This window comes from Asparagus officinalis, chromosome 5 (assembly GCF_001876935.1).
Source record: "Asparagus officinalis chromosome 5, Aspof.V1, whole genome shotgun sequence".
Taxonomy (NCBI): Eukaryota; Viridiplantae; Streptophyta; class Magnoliopsida; order Asparagales; family Asparagaceae; genus Asparagus; species Asparagus officinalis.
In genome coordinates, this window is record NC_033798.1 from 7,596,369 (window position 1) to 7,616,964 (window position 20,596).

Below are 20,596 nucleotides of genomic sequence, written 5' to 3' on the forward strand. Positions count from 1 at the left end.
CCAATCCTAATTCCTAGAGTGTTAGAGTTAAAAAACCACCAAACTTGACAACGTTAGATTTTAAACAATAAGAAGAGCCCGAGTACTTTTTATAACATAACTTTGCCATAACCCAACGTGGTAAAGTACGGAGCTAGAAATAGCAAACATCCGTATTTGGGGGTTTAATTTGCAAATATGATTAACAATTAGGGGTTTTAACGGAGCGGATACGGTTTGGATATGGCACTTACCATATCCATATCCGCTTATTATAAACGGATACGGATACAAAAACAGATTATTTTCGGTAAGAAAAACCTTAACCATATCCGCACTCATCGGAAACAGATACGGTTCGGATATTAGAGAATCGGATCTGATACGATTACGGATATGAAACGGATATTTGACAAACGGATATGAATCGGTTTTTGTACAAATGAGTTCAGCAGATATCAACATCAAACGATAAAAATATAATAAAATGATCACATATATATAATATCATCAACTGTACCTAGAAATGCTATAAAGTATCTAAGTAGTTGATATAACCAACAAAGCAAAGCATCAAAAGAACAATCTAGATATGTAATATCATCATTTCCAAAAACAACTTAATTCACATATAATCAGAATTACTTCAAACAAACACCAAGCACAAACAAATAAAGCCACATAATTAGTTCTATAGAGTTTCAATCTAACACATCAAGGCAAAATTTAACATAAAGCCACATAATTAGTTCTATAGAGTTTCAATCTAACACATCAAGGCAAAATTTAACTAGAATATGACACTTATAATCACAAATTGACAAAGCAAATGTATGTAAAACTAGAGTTTCGATTCGACCTTATGGAACAGCAATGATGATGGATCGGCGAGGATGGGCGGTGGCGGAGCGCGTCGGAGAGGATCCGAATACATTCCCCCATTGAATAATTCTTTGCTGACCCAAATTTTGGGACCAATATACGGCTGATGTGGCAAAAAATTTCTAAATTTATTATACTTTCCCTAAATCAAAGTTACAAGGCTTTTTGGGAGATCATAACCCAATTCCTCTTCTTCCTCATTACGATTCCAGCAAAACAGAGGCAAAATGAAATTGGCATACACAAGGCAAAATAATGCTTTTTTCCAGCAAAACAGAGGCAAAATAGTGCTTTTCCCCCAAGGAAACGTATTTTGGTGTCATCCTCCAGCTAATAGATAAGTCTTCAATTGGAAGATTAATGAGAGTTAATATTCAGTCCAGAGCTGAAAAATCTGTACCCTTTACTTGAATAAAATTAATTTCTGAAAGTTTTCATAGAACCAAGCAACTAGCTGTTAAGCTCCCTCCCCCTTCTTTATCAAATTCCAATGGGTTAATAAAACAAGTGCAGGTCTGACTGGACTTGAATAAACTATAAGCTACCTCCCCCCTTCTTTATGAAATTCCATTGGAATACTAATTTGTGTGCTCGCATTCATGAAATCGCCCGCACAATAAAGTAACAACAAAAATTACCAAATTAAGCGTGAACAGACAGGAGCGTGATACGGCATCGAGATGACAAGAGAGCACGAGGATGATGGTGATGCGGCCTCGATCTTAGGATGATATGTGAGGTTCTGAAACCTCGATCGATTCTTTTGGTGTTGTCTCTGGCCATGATGAGCCTGAAACGATTTTAAGAAGAGTTGCAAGAGAGTCAGAGATTGAGAGTTGAGGAGAAGATTGAGAGTTGATGAGAAAAGTTCTAATTTCATTCATAATCCCTTCACTGACTTTACAATTTCTTATTTATACAATTCAACTCTGAAGAAAAGAAACGTGCACAATTAGTAAATGCGCACAACAGTTTTTTTAACAGAAAAACTGTTTGTAACTAAAACTGACGCATTTATTACAAGAACCCATGTACTTTAAAGTTTTGCATAATCGCCCCCTCCAACTTGCGTATCAGTTCATCTCTTTGCGTATCAGTCCCAGCTTCATAGTCTCAGGCTCTTGGCTTAGTTGACAGGTTTCCAAACTGATGATTGGTTCCTGACAAATTCCTCCCCCTTAAATTGGACCTTGTCTCAAGGTCAATTGTAGGAAACCGTTTAACCAAATCCTATTAAGATTCATAAGCACCTTGCCGACAGCCTTAGCAGAACATGCTATTCCCAGCAAGCGTGATGCAGATTCATGAGTATCAGAGTCAATATGCCCAAGTAAAACTTTTAACCATGATATACGCTCTGCAAAGCGTGCCATGTTTTTGAGAATTGCAATGTAGACCTCAGTTGACGGGCATTCTGGAAAAATGACAGTTTCAAATTCCTCAACTTCCAATCCAACGATGCTATCAATATCCTTTACTGACATGATTATAACCTTCTCCCGATTTGTCATATGTAGACCATCAGTTAGCGGCTCAGTTGATGAGTCATAACCTTCGGCTTTAAGCTTAGATGCCAAAAGCTGCACATTGCTAGCACTGCCAGCTACAAGCAAAACCTTAAGATGCTGAGGGTGGTTTTGGCCAACAAACGATTGACTAAAAATTTGTGAGACCTTCGACATCTTTTCATCTTCTGACGAACAAATATGTAAATGTTGTGATACAAATGCGCTTTTACAAACTGCAGAGTCATCAAGGGACAATCTACAAACTGGTTCATTCAGGAGCTGCTGCAATAGTGATTTCGAAGTTCCTTTGCAGAAGTCACTGAAAACTACCATCTGAGGTTCTCCAGATATACTCTCCTTGATTAATTTCACCTTATCAGAAAATCCAAATTGTCACGCCCCGCTTCCCTAAATGCCGGGGAATCGGGACGTGAACAAGCCCACGACATATTAGATTGAGAAAAAATATACACTATCATTTTTTTTTCTTCTCAATCCAATACGCTAAGCATCTGGAAATAAATACAATGCCTGAAATAAATACAATGCAAAGGCACAGGTCCCCGATCACAATCAGCAAGAATATAATAGACAAACTCAGAATAAAAATATCATATTACAAATAGGATAACATCCGGGATATAATATTCGGGTCAACATGCCCTTATACAAAACTGAACCAATGAATACTGAAGAGATACAAAATACATCGATCAATAGAAAAAAAAGAACTATAAAGGTAAACTGGAACCATCAAGGAATAGGCTTCGACTCCTTCTGCTCCGTCTACAAGACACTCCTGTTGAGTATCCTCGGCTCTGACGCATCTCCAAGCTGAACCTGCTATTCCTCTAAGTCTGACGTACACCAGAGAAAACAGGTGTACGTCAGCGTGCATGGTACACGGCAAGACCCCACAAAAGAAAATAGAACGAACGAAAACCCAAGCGGAAAACGATACAATAACAGAAACAATAAAAGAACGTACAACTAAAATACACAAATCAACATAAAAACACTACTAAATCATGATAACATAAAGCATCCAAAATCGATCGGGTAACGAGGTCATGCAGCTAGCGATCAGTCTAATCATCCAAGTAACAGGGGCATACAATAGATGGAATTAATACCTAAAAATCTACAACAAGAGACGTAGTACGTCGAGCGAAATAATCCAAACAAGGAAATCCTTATGTATATACCATATGTCTCAAATTGTAGATAATTAAATATTAACCCCGTTCTATGTATGAAAAGAAACACAATTGTCCTGCATCTCACAAGAAATCATACCTAGCCAAGAAACGAGGTCATGTAACTAGTCATTCTATAACAGGTCACCGGTCACATATCACACATAATCAACGCTCCTGTCATCGAATACTGACTGTTCACAAATCCCCTACGTGCATCCAATCCCGCTACACATGCGGCTAGAGGACTACACGTAAACCGTTTTCTGCCTGGTCCGAACTCAAGCACAACTCGGGTGACGAAACGATTTCACTGACTAAAGTGATGTATACACTTTACTTTAGCCCTACAAACCAACCCCAGTGGCGACACCAACTACTGACGCGAGCCTGGAAGATACATCAACAGCCTTATCCGATCACATGAATATTAACTTCCCCATCTCAACTCTTCTCGTTTTTCTTAATCAACCATAATCCTCATTGAAACTCGGGTTCACCACCTAAACTCGGTCAACGCACACACACGTGTCACTAAGTCTGTTCATGACGCACGAGGCAACTAAGACATGAACTACTAAGGGTTCTCAAACACAACATGGACAATACATAGCATACCACGTAATTAAAATAAGAATCATGGAATCGACGATTGTTTTGCACATCACACGTTCATAAACTAAATTAATTCAAAATAGATGATTCTTTCGCAAAATAAATTCTTTTAAATAAAAAAAAAGATTCTTTTTCCAAAATAACTTCTTATAATTTATCATAATTCTTCCTCAAATGATTCAGTTCTCAAATAAATTCTTTTTAATTAATATAATTATTCAAAAAATGATTCCACTGCCGAAATAAATTCTTTTAATTCATAATAATTATTCTAAATAATCTTTTCTCAAAATAGTTTAACCATTCAAATAAATTTTTTTTCAAAATAAATTATTTTAAATTATCTATTTAATAATTATTCAAAACCAACTCTTTTTCCAAATAATCTCTTTGCTCATAATAATAATCTAAAACATCGCAAAATAATCACTTTTACACAAAATAATTATTCCTTTAAATTACTTATCATAATATCATTATTAATATTAATCATCCACAAGCCCACACAAATAATATCAATATTAATATGGTAACATAATCAAATCATAGTCAGATCGAAGCATGTAATTAATTCATATTATATCTAAAAAAATGAAACGACGAGTCAAAGAGAAAGGGATCTTGCCTCGGCGTCGAACGGATCGACGTTGACGCGCGAGTCTGCGGGTCTGATCTGAGCGCGAGTCTGAAGAGCGTCGGTCGAGCTGTTAAGGGCTGCTGTCAGCGGGAGAGTCGTTGGCAGCGCGTCGACGGCGAGGAACAGCGGCGAGCTCGCGGCAGCGATGAGGTGGGCGCTGGTTCAGGTGGCAGTTGTGGTGGTCGGACGAATCGCAGGGGGTCGGCCGGGCACGGCGAAGGGTAGAGGCAGAGCAGGCGGTGGGGACGAAAGCAGCGGGGCGAGGTGGAGAAGAGGAGGATGGCCTGAGGTGGATCTCGGCGAATTGGAGGTGAAGGAGGAGGGGAGCGGCGGTCAGGCGGGGCTGCAGGGAGCTGGGGGTTGAGCGGGCGCTGGCGGTGAAGTCGACGCGATGAGGGGGAGGCAGCAGAAGCGCTGGCGGCGGGGAGGTGGTGAGGTCGGTTCGGTAGCGCTTGGTCGGAGGCTGGTGAGAGGGGTCGTGCTCCGGTGGGAGCGACGGCGTGGGACTGGGGCCCGACGGGGGCTGTTCGGGGTGTGGGTGGCCGAGGAGAGGTGCTGGGGATCTGGATGGTGATGGCGGCGGAGCTCGGCTGGGCGGATACCGAAGGCGGGGAGAGGGAGCGTGGAGATGGGCTCGGGCGGACGGAAGGCCAAGGCGGTGAAGGCGTTGGGTTCAGGGAGAGGGGCGGCGAGCTCTTGAGAGGGGTTCGACGACGCGTCGAGGAGGAGAGAGAACAAAGAGATAGGGCGGCGGCGTTTTGGAGAAGAAGAGAAGGAGAGAGAGAAAAAGATGTGTATATATATAAATAATTAGGGTTTATGGTTAATTATTTTAAAACGAAATTATTTAAAAATAAATAACTACTGATATTTAAAAATCAAGATAATTATGAGATAATTATCTACAATTAAAAACGTACCTGTTGTGTTAATACAACAGTTGATTCGAAATAATCGGAATGTACCCATATTGTACAATTAAACGGAAATAATTAATAATAAAAATATATTTACTTACATTTAAAATCAAATAATTATTGCATAATTATATACACAGTAAAACGTACTAGTTATACTAATACGACATATAATATTTAACAGTAGAAATAATATAATAAATTATACCAAAAACATGTAATTAATAATACCATGTATTATATGAAATAATACGTAATAATATTAATAATACAATATATTATTTATATTAATATGTAACAGTACTGATAACACAACAAATTAATTTCAAAATTTTTTACCGCACAAAATAAATTTATAAATATCAAAATCATTTAAATAAATATATAATCATATTTTTAAATCATAGAAAATTATAGAAAATCGAGAAAAAATACAAATACTCTTTTAAAAATCATAATTAAATATTTTAAAATACTAAAAAATTATTTTAACTAGTATCAAAATTTCACGGTCATTACACAAACTCTACCAAGCTTTTCAGGTCATCAGTAACCAATAGTGAAGCACTAGGTACGTCAATGGCCTTCATTTGAACAAGCTCAAGCAGCCTATCTGGAGTCGATATAATGAATTCAGGTTCACAACTCTTTAATCCCTAAATCTGGTGGTCTATCGAGGCACCTGGATGCAAGCTGACAGCATGTATCCCAAGAGCCTTTAAGTGGCTTACAGAGTGATCTAACCTGAAGAGCCCTTTGTCGAGATAGTACAAGAAAGATAAAGAAGAGAGTCAGAACGACTAGTCCTTATTTCTCCTTCCTTGTAATAATGTGAGAAGCAGTAGAGAGCAACCAAGCAAGTTGCTCTTTTCTTGCAAAAACACCTCCATCACTTAAAGAATCAACCACATTCCAACCCGAAGAGCAAAGCCTCCACAACTCAGCACCTCACGAGCTACTTGCCAGGAGATCATGCTACTTTCTGGAGACATTACCAACTTCTTCTTCTACATCCTCATCTTGCTTCTCCTTCCAAGAATTCTCTATTGGATTCAAACACAGAGTGAAGAACTTTGGTAGGCATCCATCCTCGAATTTTTCATCAGTAGCTGAAGGCTTTGGTGTTTCAGTATGTTGCTCTTTTTCCTTTTCATTTTCCTTGTCCTTGATATGCTGTACTGCTGAGTTTTTCTTAGGGTTGGATTTGGTTATAAGTTTGTGGTATAACTTATTCTTTTTGTCATGCCGATCATTGAATGGATCTTCAGGAGTTGGAAGGCTGAAGCACATCCCCCTTCTTGAATGAGAAGTCATCGCCTTGTGTATCATCAACGATATTAGTGCCGATAGGAATACTTTCCATCATGGAGTTATCAATCCATTCTTCTCTATGAAGTTCATCGGGCGGCGGATCCTCTAACACGACATACTCATTAGTAGTGTAACATCCGTCAATGTGTTGGTTGTCCCCTTCATCATGATCAATCAAACACGTCATGCTATTGATTTGTAAGCCATCCTCTTCGTCACCATCCTCGGATTCGGCACTTGCATTATTATCTAGATGGGTCGTGTTAGTATAGATATTAGAAGTGCTCACAAACGAAGAACCGCTCACGTATTGTGACTGTGTCTAACCTTCATCTTGTTACGGAGATAAAAAAAACCAACGAAGTCAACTTCAAGGTCCTCCAACATGCGGGAGTATATTCCGTCATGATTTACCGATTTGCCTAAATTTCTCTGATGTTTTTTAATAAATAATTCCACCGAACGCTTCTCGTCGTGTAACACTCCAATGAGACACATATCATAGTCACTTGAGTTTTGAATGCCGCTTGTTTTGTTCCCCCCAACAGGATAATTGCAAATAATATTGAGGTGATACTCACGTGAGTTGGTTAATATAAGTTTGTATAAGTCATTAACCAATTAACCGAAAGTAAACGATTTTGATATAAACAACGGGTTCGTGATACCTCCTTCATAAACGGGCATATTATTTTCGAGATATTAAATCTTCCCATCATATGAACAAAGAATTACGATTCGATCGTTCATCGTTACCTCTGAAGAGTAAAAAAATTCAATATCAACATTAGGAACCCATAATTAGAAACCCATAATTTTAACCATTAAATCTCTTAGATCGATATTAGAAACCCATAACTTGACATTTTGTTAACTTCACGGTTACAAATTTTGATAATTTCCTTGTCGCGCGCCTATGCGGAAGCGTTGCACGCACACACAACGAACTTGAGATCACGAAAGAAGAAAGCCACACACTTGCACAAACCAAGCCAATTACGACAAATCAAACCAAACACAGAGATATACGTGGTTCGGCAATTGCCTACGTCCACGGGGAGAGGATGAGGAGATTTTACTATATGGAGGAGAAATATAACGGGTTACAATTCACCAAATCACTCAAATATAACCCTAACCAAAGCTCTCAACTCCCTCACAATATCTCCCTCTCAAAGTGCTCAAAACAATGCTAATTCTCTCCTTTTCTCTCCTTAAGAAACCCTAAAAAACGTGGTCCTATTTATAATAAAACACAATCCTAAACAAAGGAGGATTCCCATACAAAGGAGGATTCTAAAAACGAGTCTGCCACACCCTGCACCATGGGTGTGGCAGAGGGTGTGGTGCAGGACAGATTCTGCCACACCCTGCACCGTGAATGTGGCAGAGGGTGTGGTGCAGGACAGATTCTACCACACCCATGGCAGACACCACACCAGGGTGTGGTGGAGTCTGTTTTGGGTTATTCTTCATATTTTTCACAATTCCTTCACCGTTTTCACAATTCTCCACCTCGGCGAAGTGTTCCCAACACTGAGCCGACACCAACATGAGCACCAATGTGTCGTCTCTCTAAATTCGGCTGCACCAATGTGGTTGCCTACGTACCCCCTCTCCCAAGGGATCAAGCCGCCCGTAGTTCATCCAAATGGCCGTCAACGGCCTCAACAATCACGAATGTGTAACAAGTTTTGACAATGATCAAACTTGTTGCTCGGAACCACCTTAGTGAGCATATCCGCCGGATTATCCTTTGTGTGGACTTTCACAATCTCCACATCACCATCTTCAAGAACATCCCGAACGAAGTGATAACGAACGTCAATGTGCCATAATGGCAGCTTTCCACCCCCTCCCCGAGGCAAAAAACTCAAAACAAACAGCCCTTATCCTCCCTCGCTCCCCTATTTTCAAAGATAATTTAGACTTTTTATCTCATTGGTTAACGCCGTTGCCAACAGCTTTCAATAGTTTGTTTATGTAAATTTGAAAGTTCATTGTTTTCGCGCATAGCTCTGGAATTTAAGCAACTTTTAATCCCATTGCTTTCTGGCTAACTTTTACAAGCAAGCTGCAGGTTGGCCACCGCCACAAATTACGTAGTCAATGGTGTGAGTAGTTGGTTGATTTCACTCCCTAATTCGTACGTTAATGTCACTTTCTAATTCGTACGATAATGTATTATTTCTCCAATACAGATGCGCTAAATTACTAGATTGGTATTTCTTTATACACCCTTCTTACTAGTTTGATATTTTTTTCCCCTGACTTCGGCGATGCTTTGGTATTTTTTCTGAGCCAAATGTACAGTTAGACTCACAACTTCGCTGCCGGCAAAAAAGACGTGAAACTTCTTTCCTCTTTGTAGCATTTGACCTCCTCAAGCTTTTTCTTCAATGTATTTGTAGATAATATCATGCTATTCCATTATTTTTTCTGAAATTTATTTTCTTGTCGTGGGCTCAACACTCTTGCATAAGCTCACGTATAATTATTATCCTTATACAAATGCGCCAAATACTTTTCTAGCGCTTTCCTCATAAAGAGGATAACACTAATAACATTATGTGAGGTTTCATGGTTTTTTTCGTTGGCGGCGAAGTTTGGAGTCTAATTACACATTTAGTTCAGAAAAGAAAATAACGTTGGAGCTAAAAAAAATGCCAAACTGACAAGAGAGATATAAAAAAAATACAAATTTGATAATATAGCCAATACAAATGTTATCAACAAAGGGTGCTTGCTGTCCAAATAGGGTTGGATATGATACTTATAATTGATCTCTATGGTGAGAGTATTTTTTTTTTTTTCAATCTCATGGAATGAAGTTCTATGCTGTTAATATGTGTCTTCAATGGCCTATTGTTATTTATCCCAAAAGAAAATTTTAACAAAGACTGGGGCCCAATAACACCGGCCCACTATGCGAGTGGCAAGATTGTAATTATCACGGTTCACGCGGTCACATGAGAACGGTTGCGTTACGCAAAGCGACGCCGTCAACAGTATCCATCACGCGGCTCAAGCTACTGTGAAAGGGACGTGTCCTTTCCTGATTGGTTGCGGGAAATTAATTAATATTTCCAAGCTACACCGCCCCTCTATTGATCTCCATTCTCCAGTCTCACACAACTTTTTCTCTATTTTCTCATTTTCCCCCATATTTTTTATTATTTTCCTCTGAAATCGGACCCTTTTTCTTCTCTCAAAATCCCTATTCTCTCTCTCTCTCTCTCTCTCTCAAAAATATCTCTTTTTCTTCTCTCTCTGAAGCTATTCATCCAAAATGGTATGATCTTGATTCCGCTCTAGGGTTTTCTTACTCTTTCGTCTGATTTTTTTTTGGGAATTATGCTGACCTTGATCCATTTTGAGTTCGATGTTGCGATTTCGATGGATTTGGAGTAAATCCGTCGAGCTTTGATGCGATTAGTTACGTTTCTTCAATGCTAGGGTTAGGAGGTGATGGGAGTTGGGAATTGTTTTTTTTCTTCTTTTTTGGGGACAATTCTAGGGATATTTTCGGGTATTTACTGTCTAGATCTCGTCTTTTGATCTAAAGCTTGCATTTTTTTTTCCTTATTAAGTTACAGTTTGATTTTGAATGATGTAGATCTTTGATTCATTTAAAGCATGCCGATCTTTTTTCCATCGTAATTTACTGGTGAAAATCGATTTCAGGCCAACGCAGCGTCAGGAATGGCCGTGGATGACGACTGCAAGCTGAAGTTCTTGGAGCTGAAGGCCAAAAGAACTCACCGTTTCATCGTCTTCAAGATCGATGAGAAGCTGAAGCAGGTCGTCGTGGAGAAGCTTGGCGAGCCTACGATGAGCTACGAGGATTTCACCGCCAGCCTTCCTGCCGACGAATGCCGATACGCGATTTACGACTTTGATTTCGTCACCGAGGAGAACTGCCAGAAGAGCAAGATCTTCTTCATTGCGTGGTAAATTGGGCTTTGTTATTTCTCTCTTTTATCAAATCTCGATTTGGGTAAATCACAAAAGTATCCCCTCTGATTCTCCTGGTGTTTTAAATGTGGCAATTTACTGACCCGTTCAAATTTTAGTCAAATAATCATCGAGTTTCGATATAATAATTGTACATGTTTATATAGGCAATTAGGTATAGGGGTGATTATCATATTCTATATCTATAGACGTGGGAGTAAGATCTTCTTCATTGCATTGTAAACTGGCTTTCTTATGTCTATGTTTATCAAATTTTAGGTTTGGTTAAATTTAGAAAATCCACCTATGGTTTGTTGAAATGACAAGTTCTCAAATTTTAGTCAAGTACTCATGAAGTGTTAGATACAAAAAATCTTTCATTTTTTATGGGTATAGAAGTAACTATTATCAATGTTTAAAAAAACAGAAGCGCAAGGCGAGGCGTTAGAATCTCTTTCGAAGTGAGGCGTAGGTTTCAAAGTGTGAGGCATAACCCTCATGAGTTGCATATTCTTCGAAAATATTTAAAATATTACAAACTTCACTAATAGATACATTCGCAGTTGATTTATAAATAAGACTTAAGTATGTGAAGTATAGTTGCAAATCATAAAGACTAAGCTACATATATAAGATATATATCTTACTTATAGGTACATGGTCATAATGAAGATACATAGGGGAATTTTGATTTTGGTTAAAAGTTATTCTATATCATCCTACCTTCTCTACAACCCGCACTTCAAAAGAGAAGCGCTTTATGAAGCGCGAAGCACACACTCCAGTTATGCTTTAAGCTATGAGGCATACACTTCAAGGGACAAGTAGCTTCTCTTTTAGTTTTGAAGTGATTATACTTCAAAAATTTTGAAGCGAGTTTCAAAAAGCTTTTGCAAATATTGAATATTTTCCCCTATTACTACAGTTTTTGAACGTCCAAAATTAACTTCGAAAATGAAACAGATGGGGGAGTGAGATGTTCTTCATTGCATGGTGAATTGGACTTTTTATGTCTATTCTTATCAAATTTTAGATTTGAATAAATGCACAAAGCCCCCTATGCTATATATACAAATGACAATTCTTTTAAGGGTTGAGGGGTGACACTTAACTCCCTTTTGTTCAACTTCTAGTCAAATAACGTATACTTTTTGATACAAGCGTCAAATTTTTTTACATAAAAATCACATGCATCTATATATAAGCATACATGTAAGTGTTATGTAGATTACTATGGTTTTTTAGATCCAAATTAACTTTGAAAATTGAAACGGAGGGGCAAAATGTCAACTTCAAACCTTTGGGGGTGGGTATTTCTGCTAATCATAAAAACCTTGATAGTTTTTGGATTTAGATTAGCACTATAATTCCATTTATTTTATATGAAGGTCTCCTGACATTGCAAGGGTGAGAAGTAAGATGCTTTATGCAAGCTCGAAGGACAGGTTCAAGAGGGAGTTGGATGGCATTCAGGTGGAGTTGCAGGCAACTGATCCTACGGAGATGGACATTGATGTTATTCGAGGCCGTGCAAACTGAGTTTGTCTCTGATTGCACTCTTTAGTGATATTTGTAGTTCCATGGGTCGTGATGACTTTACTAAATGTCACATAGCTTGTGGTTTCAAGTCATGTTACTTACGATATATCCTTAACCCTGACGTTTTGTTGTTTACCTATGTGATGAACCATGAATATCTACTTGTATCCTGACATCTACAAGCTGATGTTGCTGTGATTTGAAGTGTGTGGTTGTCTTTGCTCTCAAATGTTGTGTTCCACTTTCCACTGTAAGAACTATGAAGTGTGCATGTACAGTCGCACGAATGCTTATTTTAACAACAGATTCAAGCACGCCTTGTAGAATTACTTTGTTTTTAGGGTCTTCCCTTGTTTCAAGTCCATTAGGTTTTCTTCTTCTCAATGGCGTTTACTTGTTTGCTCAAAAAAAGAGATAATTGGAGGATTTGAAATCTGACAACAGGGCCACATAGGATTTTGGTTTCAAGACATTTCCATTCCCATCGTTTGGTTCGCTGTGTGATTTAAAGAAATGGGGGGTTGAAATGGGGTGTCACATTAGATTTTATAGAAAACCCATTTCAGAGGAAAAGTGGCTGAAATGAGTGAGAAATGTCACATCGCTGAATATTTAATTGTTTAAAGCACTGTTGAAATGGCGGCGGGAAGCTAAAAGTGAAAAGAGACAATATAATATGTCTCGTCGCCGAATATTTTAAGAATACTCATTTGATTTCTTGATTTTTTGGATGTTGAAACAAACCCAAGAAATGTCAAACAATGTTTTCCAGCCTATGATTTTAATGTGAAACAAACCAAATAAATCCAATGGGAGAAACCCTCTGAAATGTACGGAAATGGTTTTCATCATGGTTGTGTTTTCTTTTTTTTGTTGGGAAATGTACCAAACAGAGTATAACTGTGTATCAACTTGTAGACATGTATTTATGGCTCGATCAACTAAAAATTCTGGTAAAAAACTGGTGCTTTGGTTGCAATTTGTCCACGTGTAAACCAGTGAGGTCGTGAATGAAATTTGAAGAAACTCTTGGTCTTTGGGTGAGATGGTGTGATATCACCCAAGGCGAGTAAGGAATTATCGGTTATTAGCGCGTTGCCCGGGTATTTTGTCATCGCTACCGGTAGGAATTCCTCTAACGTATGACATCTGGTCTTGATGAATTATCGGTTCCTTCATTGAGTTATCTTCAACTTGGACCTTGCTCCATATTGAGTCTTGCTACGTGTTTATTTTACTTGCCTTATAAAATCCTGCCGAGTGTTTATGAGCACGTGTTAGAAGTTATTTACGTATGTATAATGCTCATTTCCTAACTACACCGGAAATGCGAAGCAAACTGTTATTTTACTTGCCTTGTAAAATCCTCTTTAGGGATACGAGGCTACCGCATGAATTAGGGGCTGTTTGGTTATATGTTTTTACCATGTAAAAGGATGAACAGTGTAAAAAACGGGTCCCAATGTCAGCTTGCACCACTTTTAATTGTTTGTTTGTAGTTATGAAAATAGTGTAAAATGATTTCATATGCTGATGTGGCTTGTAAAGTGATTTCATAAAAAAAAAGACATGATTTTAGGAGAAAGCTGACATTGAAGTCGGAAAAAAATAATAAAAAATAATTCCAACCAATATGATCATTTGAGTGGGCACCACTTTTTACACTTTCTAAACAAACAATTAAAGTTACATTTGCAAAACAAACAAGCAATTTATGATTTTAAAGGAATAAAAAACAAACAAAGAAAAGTATAAAAATGAAATTGATGAGGTAGACAATAACTTTCCAAGTTGTGTCTTAAATACACTAATTTACCAACAACAACCAAACAGCCCCTTATATGCTCATGACCGCGCATGACGAGCCGATCGCACAAATTATATCCAAAAGTATATCCACGGCATAAATGAAGGGAGATGGAGCCAGACGTTACTTAAAAAGAATGGGTAAAGGAGAACTCTCTGGTTGATGACAAATTTGATCAGCTTCCCCATACGCACAAATTATTCGCTCGCGATTACAATGTAAATTCCATAAATTGTATAAATCTGGTTGTTATTTAGGAACGGGTTACTTTCACTTGAATACCTAAAGTTTCATTGGTTACACTTTAATACCCTCGTTAGCTCACGTTAAGAGATCTTAAATCGCATCACACGACAAAATCTGGACGTTTATACTTCTGTAATGAAAAGGCACTCCCTCTGATCTCTTTTCTCCCCCTTCTCTAGATATTCCACAGAGCGAAACGAAGAAGGGGAAATATTTGTTTTTCTGATTAATTTTGGAGGAGAGTTGGGTCATAATATGAGGTATATTTAAGTACTCTCTGTTGAGTTAAAATTGTCAAATACATCTAAAAAGCTTTGGGATATTTTTTGGACCAAAAATAAAACAAAATCAAAATAAAATCAAAATATTAAAGTTAAGGGTCAATGGAACTTTATATTCTTAAAGTGCAAATGACCCTTTTGAAAAAAAATGAACTTCCAAGATGGATGAGGGACGACAATCCCAAATCTCAGTTGAATCAAAATTGAATTGCAAAGAAAGCTTTTTTTTTTCTTGTTCTTTTTTCTCCCCTTTTTTCCTTTTTCTTCTTCTTCTTCTTCCTTTGGGGCATCTGAACCCAAATTTTTTCGGCATAAAGTGACAATTAGCGATTATACTCCGTCAAATACACCATATAAAAACACAATTTAATTTTTGCAACTTGTTTTCTTTTTTTGGCCAAATGTTGACCTTCTTCATGTCATTTAGGACTTCTTCGCGTACACCTATTTTCTACGGTCCAAAGTAGTAGTGTACAAAAATATCCATGTCTATTAGAATACACATATTGTTACTAAAATCTATAATCAATTAGATATAGTTATGTAGTGAATATCTAAATATGCATCCAAAAAATTTGAATATAAATTGGTCATGCTGTTGTACCAATTTTAATTTTTGGATTAACGGATTTGAGGTTAATTTTGATGATCAAAATATCTAATCTTAGCTTTATCAGGAATAACAAACATATTAATGAACTCTCTTATATCATGTGAACTATATTGTGTAGTTTTCTCATTTCCATTTTATAGCCATATGTATATGTACTTACATATCCGTATGCATATTTGTATCTATATCCGATTTTAGAAGTTAGGGACATGTGTTTATGTCAGAAGTTCAATTATGCCGGTTAGGAATAACAAGGGTCCCTTAATTATCTTTGATGGCTAATCACCTTGAGCAGAAGAAAATTCATTGTATAAAAATATGAAACATTAGAGGGTCAGAGTTGGGCTCTCCGATGGTTTCTCCGACGACTAAGTTAGTGACAATATTAAGGGAGAAAAATGTATGAAAAAGTAGTTTTTAGAGTTTTCTATGGTAGAGAACAACGTATTTGTTGGACTTTTGGTTTATGAAAAGGCAATTTTGCCTTTGTGAATAGTCCCACATCGGAAAATGAGAGGAAGTTCAAGAAGTTTATAATGGTTCACATCTCAATGGGTTTTGAGTTAGCCTTTTGGGCCTTGTATTGTTTGGGCTGTTGCTCCACTCGCGCGCGCCTCGCCACGCCTCGACGTGCGCCACGCCGCACCGCACACGCACGCGGTTTTTGCCTCTCCAGTTTTATTTTTTGCACATTTTTACACAAGGTTGTAACGATTACGGGAGTTATGGAAACATATAACGGAAGCGGGATCTCAGCGTAACGTGCGCGGTCTATCAGCAACGGTTACGAGCTGAAAGGGCTATATAAGGAGCTGAAGCTCATTCGGAGAAAACACAGAAAAACAAGAAGAATCCTCCAATCCTCTCTTTCCCTCAAAATTCCGAGAGCTACCTTCATCCTCTCTAAATTTTTCTACTACTATTTACTTATATTTTCGGGCGACCATCTTCATCTGAGCAGAAGCTCTACTACTCACGCCCGAGTTCAGAGGCCGGTCGTTTCCGGGGGCTTTTACCGCTAGAGGGAGAGGATCGACTGCGCCAGGGCGATAAGCGGGTCCTTTATCTTCTAGGACAGTGAATCACGACTGCACCCGTTTAGGCCTGATTTTCTAAACTTTTATTTCAGTATTATACTAATTTCATCTCTTTTTGTCAGCAGTATCTTCATGCGGAAGACAATATACATATTTTATAGTGAGCTGAAAAGAGTATTTGGGTAACTTCGTTTGGGTCCATGCAGTCGGTTTAGTCAGGCAACACTTTACGCATGTCGACAGTGGATGGTCCGAGTCATCTTTACATTTAATGCGATGGTGACATGATGACTAAGATGCTGGCGTGGTCCGATGAGTCTTTGTGACTTTGGCAAGGAAGTAGTGATGGCTCTGACAGTGCATTTAATGCGACGGTGACTAGCTGACATCGTTGGGGTTGCCGGGTCCGAGTGGAGACGCCTTCGTCTTGGTCATTCGAGAGAGTTCGAGCGAGGACGCCTTCGTCTCGGTCCTTTGAGAGAAAGCCCAGGGGTGAAGATGATGCCTTTCATCTCGGGTCTCAAAGTGTTTTAAGGAGGGGCACCGACATTCTTGACAATGACATTCGGGTCGGATTAGTGTTATAATGTTTAAGCCGACTAATCGAGATACATATCGTCCTCTCGAGAGCAATTTATAACCTAACAAATTTCTATGGCACAACAATATGAATTTTTTATCCAGATATGTCCGCAACCGTGATCATATTCAGACCGTCTGAGCGGTGTCCGGCCCCTATTGCACCCCTACTCCGTGGCCAACGGCACAAAATCTACAAACGCGGCCCAATTTCCACTCCGCTTCCCTCGAGCGATAAGGTTATGGACCCTAACCGCTCTAACCCCAATCCGACCACCCTCAACTAGCCCAGCCCTATAAAAAACCCTAAAGGCCCCCGTTCTCTGTCTTCAACCGCCGGCCCATCAGATGAGCCGTCCCGGCCCTCCCTTCTAATCCTCAGAAGACCCCTCTGCACCGAGCGCTGACCAAGGATTATCAAAATCCTCCACGAGATCCTCCGCTCAAAGCAAGCTGGCGCCTTTCCCTTCATCCCCCTTCCATCTCCTCCCGCTCAGCTCCCGCCACGTCGAGCAGCTCCTCGTCCAGACCCTTGGCGACGCCGGCGGCGACCCCCGCCTCCCCCTCCGGTTCTTCAACTACCTCGGCCTCCACCTGCGCTTCAATCACTCGGCCCTCTCGTTTTCGATCCTGATCCATTCTTTAATCGGATCCAACCTCCATTGGCCCGCCTGCTCTCTTGCCCAGACCCTGATCTCACGCCCTGTCACTCCGCGCGAAGCGTTCGAGAGCCTGTGGAAGTCGAGGGAGCTTTGTAGGGTTTCGTCGTGTCTAGGGTTCGATTTCTTGATTCAGGCTTATGTGCAGAGCAGGAGGTTTCTGGACGCTTTTAGGGTTCTTAATCTGGCAGTGGAATCAAAAGTGGTTCTTGAAGCTCGGACCTTTAGCGATGTGATGAAGGGATTGGTGAAAATCGGGAAGTTCGAATGGGCGGCAGCGGTGTTTGATGAGGTAATTAGGGTTGGAATTAAGCCTGATGCTTTCATTTATACTTCGGCGATAAAGAGTTATTGTGAGCTGAAGGATTTGGGTAGGGCTAGAGAATTGATTTCGAGGATTGAGAAGGATGAGCCTAGTTGTTCCAGTGTTGTGATTTATAATGTTTTCATTCATGGGTTGTGCAAGAATGGGAGGGTGTTTGAAGCGATTGAGGTGAAGAGGTCTTTGAAAGAGAAAGGTTTGAGAGCTGATGAGGTTACTTATTGTACATTGGTGCTTGGGATTTGTAGAGCAGAGGATTTTGTTAAGGGGAAAGAATTGTTGGATGAGATGATGGGCGTGGGTTTGGTTCCGACTGAAGCTGCTTCATCTTCGGTGGTTGATGGATTAAGGAGAAAGGGGAAGATTGAGGAGGCTTTTAACTTGGTTAGCAGCTTGGGGAAGATTGGGATGATCCCTAATTTGTTTGCTTACAATGCATTGATTAATTCGTTGTGTAAAAGTTTGAAATTTGATGAGGCTGAATTGCTCTTTGTGAAGATGAGAGAGAAGGGTCTTTCACCAAATGATGTTACTTATTCTATTCTAATTGATTCCTTGTGTAAACAAGGGAAGTTGAATGATGCCCATAGGTTGTTTGATAGAATGAGAGGAGAGGGAATAAGGGCTACAATTTACCCGTATAATTCTTTACTAAATGGGCATTGCAAATGGGGGATGTTGACTGAGGCTGAAGCTCTGTATCAAGAGTTAATAGATAAAGGGCTGAAGCCAAATGCAGCGACTTATACTACCTTGATAAGTGGATATTGCCGGCAAGGAGATTTGAATAGTGCTCTTAAGCTTCATCTGCAAATGCCTGAGATGGGTGTCAAATGGAACACACACACTTTTACTGCACTTATCAGTGGTTTTTGTCGGGCCAAATTGATGGTAAAAGCTACTAAGTTCTTTCAGGAAATGATTGACCAGAATATAATGCCAAATGAAGTGACTTACAATGTCATGATAGAAGGATACTGCATGATCGGGGATACAAGAAAAGCTTTTGAGCTATATGATGCAATGAATGAAAAGGGTCTCATGCCAGATAACTATACTTTCAGGCCTCTAATAACTGGTTTGTGTACAAGTGGTAGAGTTAATGAAGCCAAGGAGTTCGTGGACGATTTACATATTGAGCATCATGTGGTGAATAAAATGAGTTTTAGTGCTCTTCTGCATGGATTATGCAGAGAAGGAAGAGTGCACGATTCTTATAAGTTTTGTAGAGAGATGGTTGAGAGAGGAGTGGAGATGGATCTTATATGCTATAGCATCCTCATTTATGGAGGTCTGTACCATCAGTATACAGCTGGAGCCCATTCGCTGTTGAAGGAGATGGCTGATAGGGGAATCAAGCCAGATAATGTATTGTATACTAATATAATTTATGCATGTTCCAAATTAGGGAAGCTAAAAGAATCCTTCGGTATTTGGAGTAGAATGGCCAGTGAGGGTTTTGTTCCAAATGTTGTCACATATACTGTACTTATAAATGGATTGTGTAAAGCAGGACTTTTACACAAAGCAGAGTTGCTTTGTAAAGAAATGTTGGTCTCTGCATTGCTTCCTAATGAAGTTACTTTTGGTTGTTTTCTCGACCGCTTGGCTAGAGAGGGGAACATGGATGAGGCTATAAAACTGCATAAGGCTATGCTCAGAGGATTTCTAGCAAACACCGTTACTTACAACATACTAATAAATGGCTTCTGCCGAGTGGGAAGAATTCATGATGCAGTCAATCTCATTGCTGACATGAGAGAGAATGATGTTGCTCCTGATCACATAAGCTACTCTACACTTATCAATGAATACTGCAGAATGGGTGATCTGAAGGAAGCTTTTAAGCTGTGGGATGAGATGCTGACTTCAGGGGTGAAGCCTGATACACTGGCGTACAATTTTTTGATACATGGTTGTAGTGTAAATGGAGAGACAAGAAAGGGTTTTGCACTGTATGATGATATGGTTAGAAGTAGTCTAAAGCCAAACTGGGCTACTTATGGTTCTTTGCTTCATGGAATTTGTTCGGAGGCTAGCATGAGAGGATCAACACTATTAACGAGATAATGACGAAAAAAATTGTCAATGCTTGCATCACAACTTCAATTGATTTGGTCGTAAGTGCATTTCAGGCGAGTTAAGAAACAATATGATTTCTTAAATCCTTGAATTTCATCAGTTTTCACCAGCAATAACTTATTCTGTCATTCTAGGTCAATGGGCTGGAAGTCTGCAGCGAGGGACGTACAACATGGATCACTAATAGGAAGGGTTCAAAGAAAATCCCAACTGAAAAATGTGATTTATGAATCTTAGGTACTGAACATTTTGATTTATATGTCTCATTAAGCTAAAAAGGAAATATAATAAATATTTTCGTACTGATGGATGCAAAAATTTCCAGGTTGAACCATTCATTATGGGAGGTACTGACCAAAAGTAGGCTATGGAAATAGGAGCGCTGATGATTGTTGCTGCTTGAGACAATTGGCCAATCTATTGTAAGTACTT

At 39.2% G+C, this 20,596-nt stretch overlaps 2 protein-coding genes across 2 annotated transcripts in view; both read left to right on the plus strand.

Moving 5' to 3' along the window:
- LOC109842771 (actin-depolymerizing factor 4) lies at positions 10,174-12,864 on the plus strand. Its single transcript, XM_020411652.1, has 3 exons — positions 10,174-10,337; positions 10,730-10,995; positions 12,388-12,864. Exons 1-3 carry the CDS (start codon positions 10,335-10,337, stop codon positions 12,536-12,538), a joined length of 420 nt encoding a protein of 139 aa, XP_020267241.1. The 5' UTR covers positions 10,174-10,334; the 3' UTR covers positions 12,539-12,864.
- LOC109841471 (putative pentatricopeptide repeat-containing protein At5g59900) overlaps positions 17,477-20,596 on the plus strand; it is a gene marked incomplete at its 5' end in the record, with an annotated part of 3,647 nt that continues 527 nt past the window's right edge. The window contains 3 exons of the mRNA XM_020410438.1: positions 17,477-20,217; positions 20,299-20,401; positions 20,490-20,586. Coding sequence (XP_020266027.1) covers positions 17,477-20,152 — 2,676 coding nt within the window. The remainder of the gene's footprint in view (positions 20,218-20,298; positions 20,402-20,489; positions 20,587-20,596) is intronic.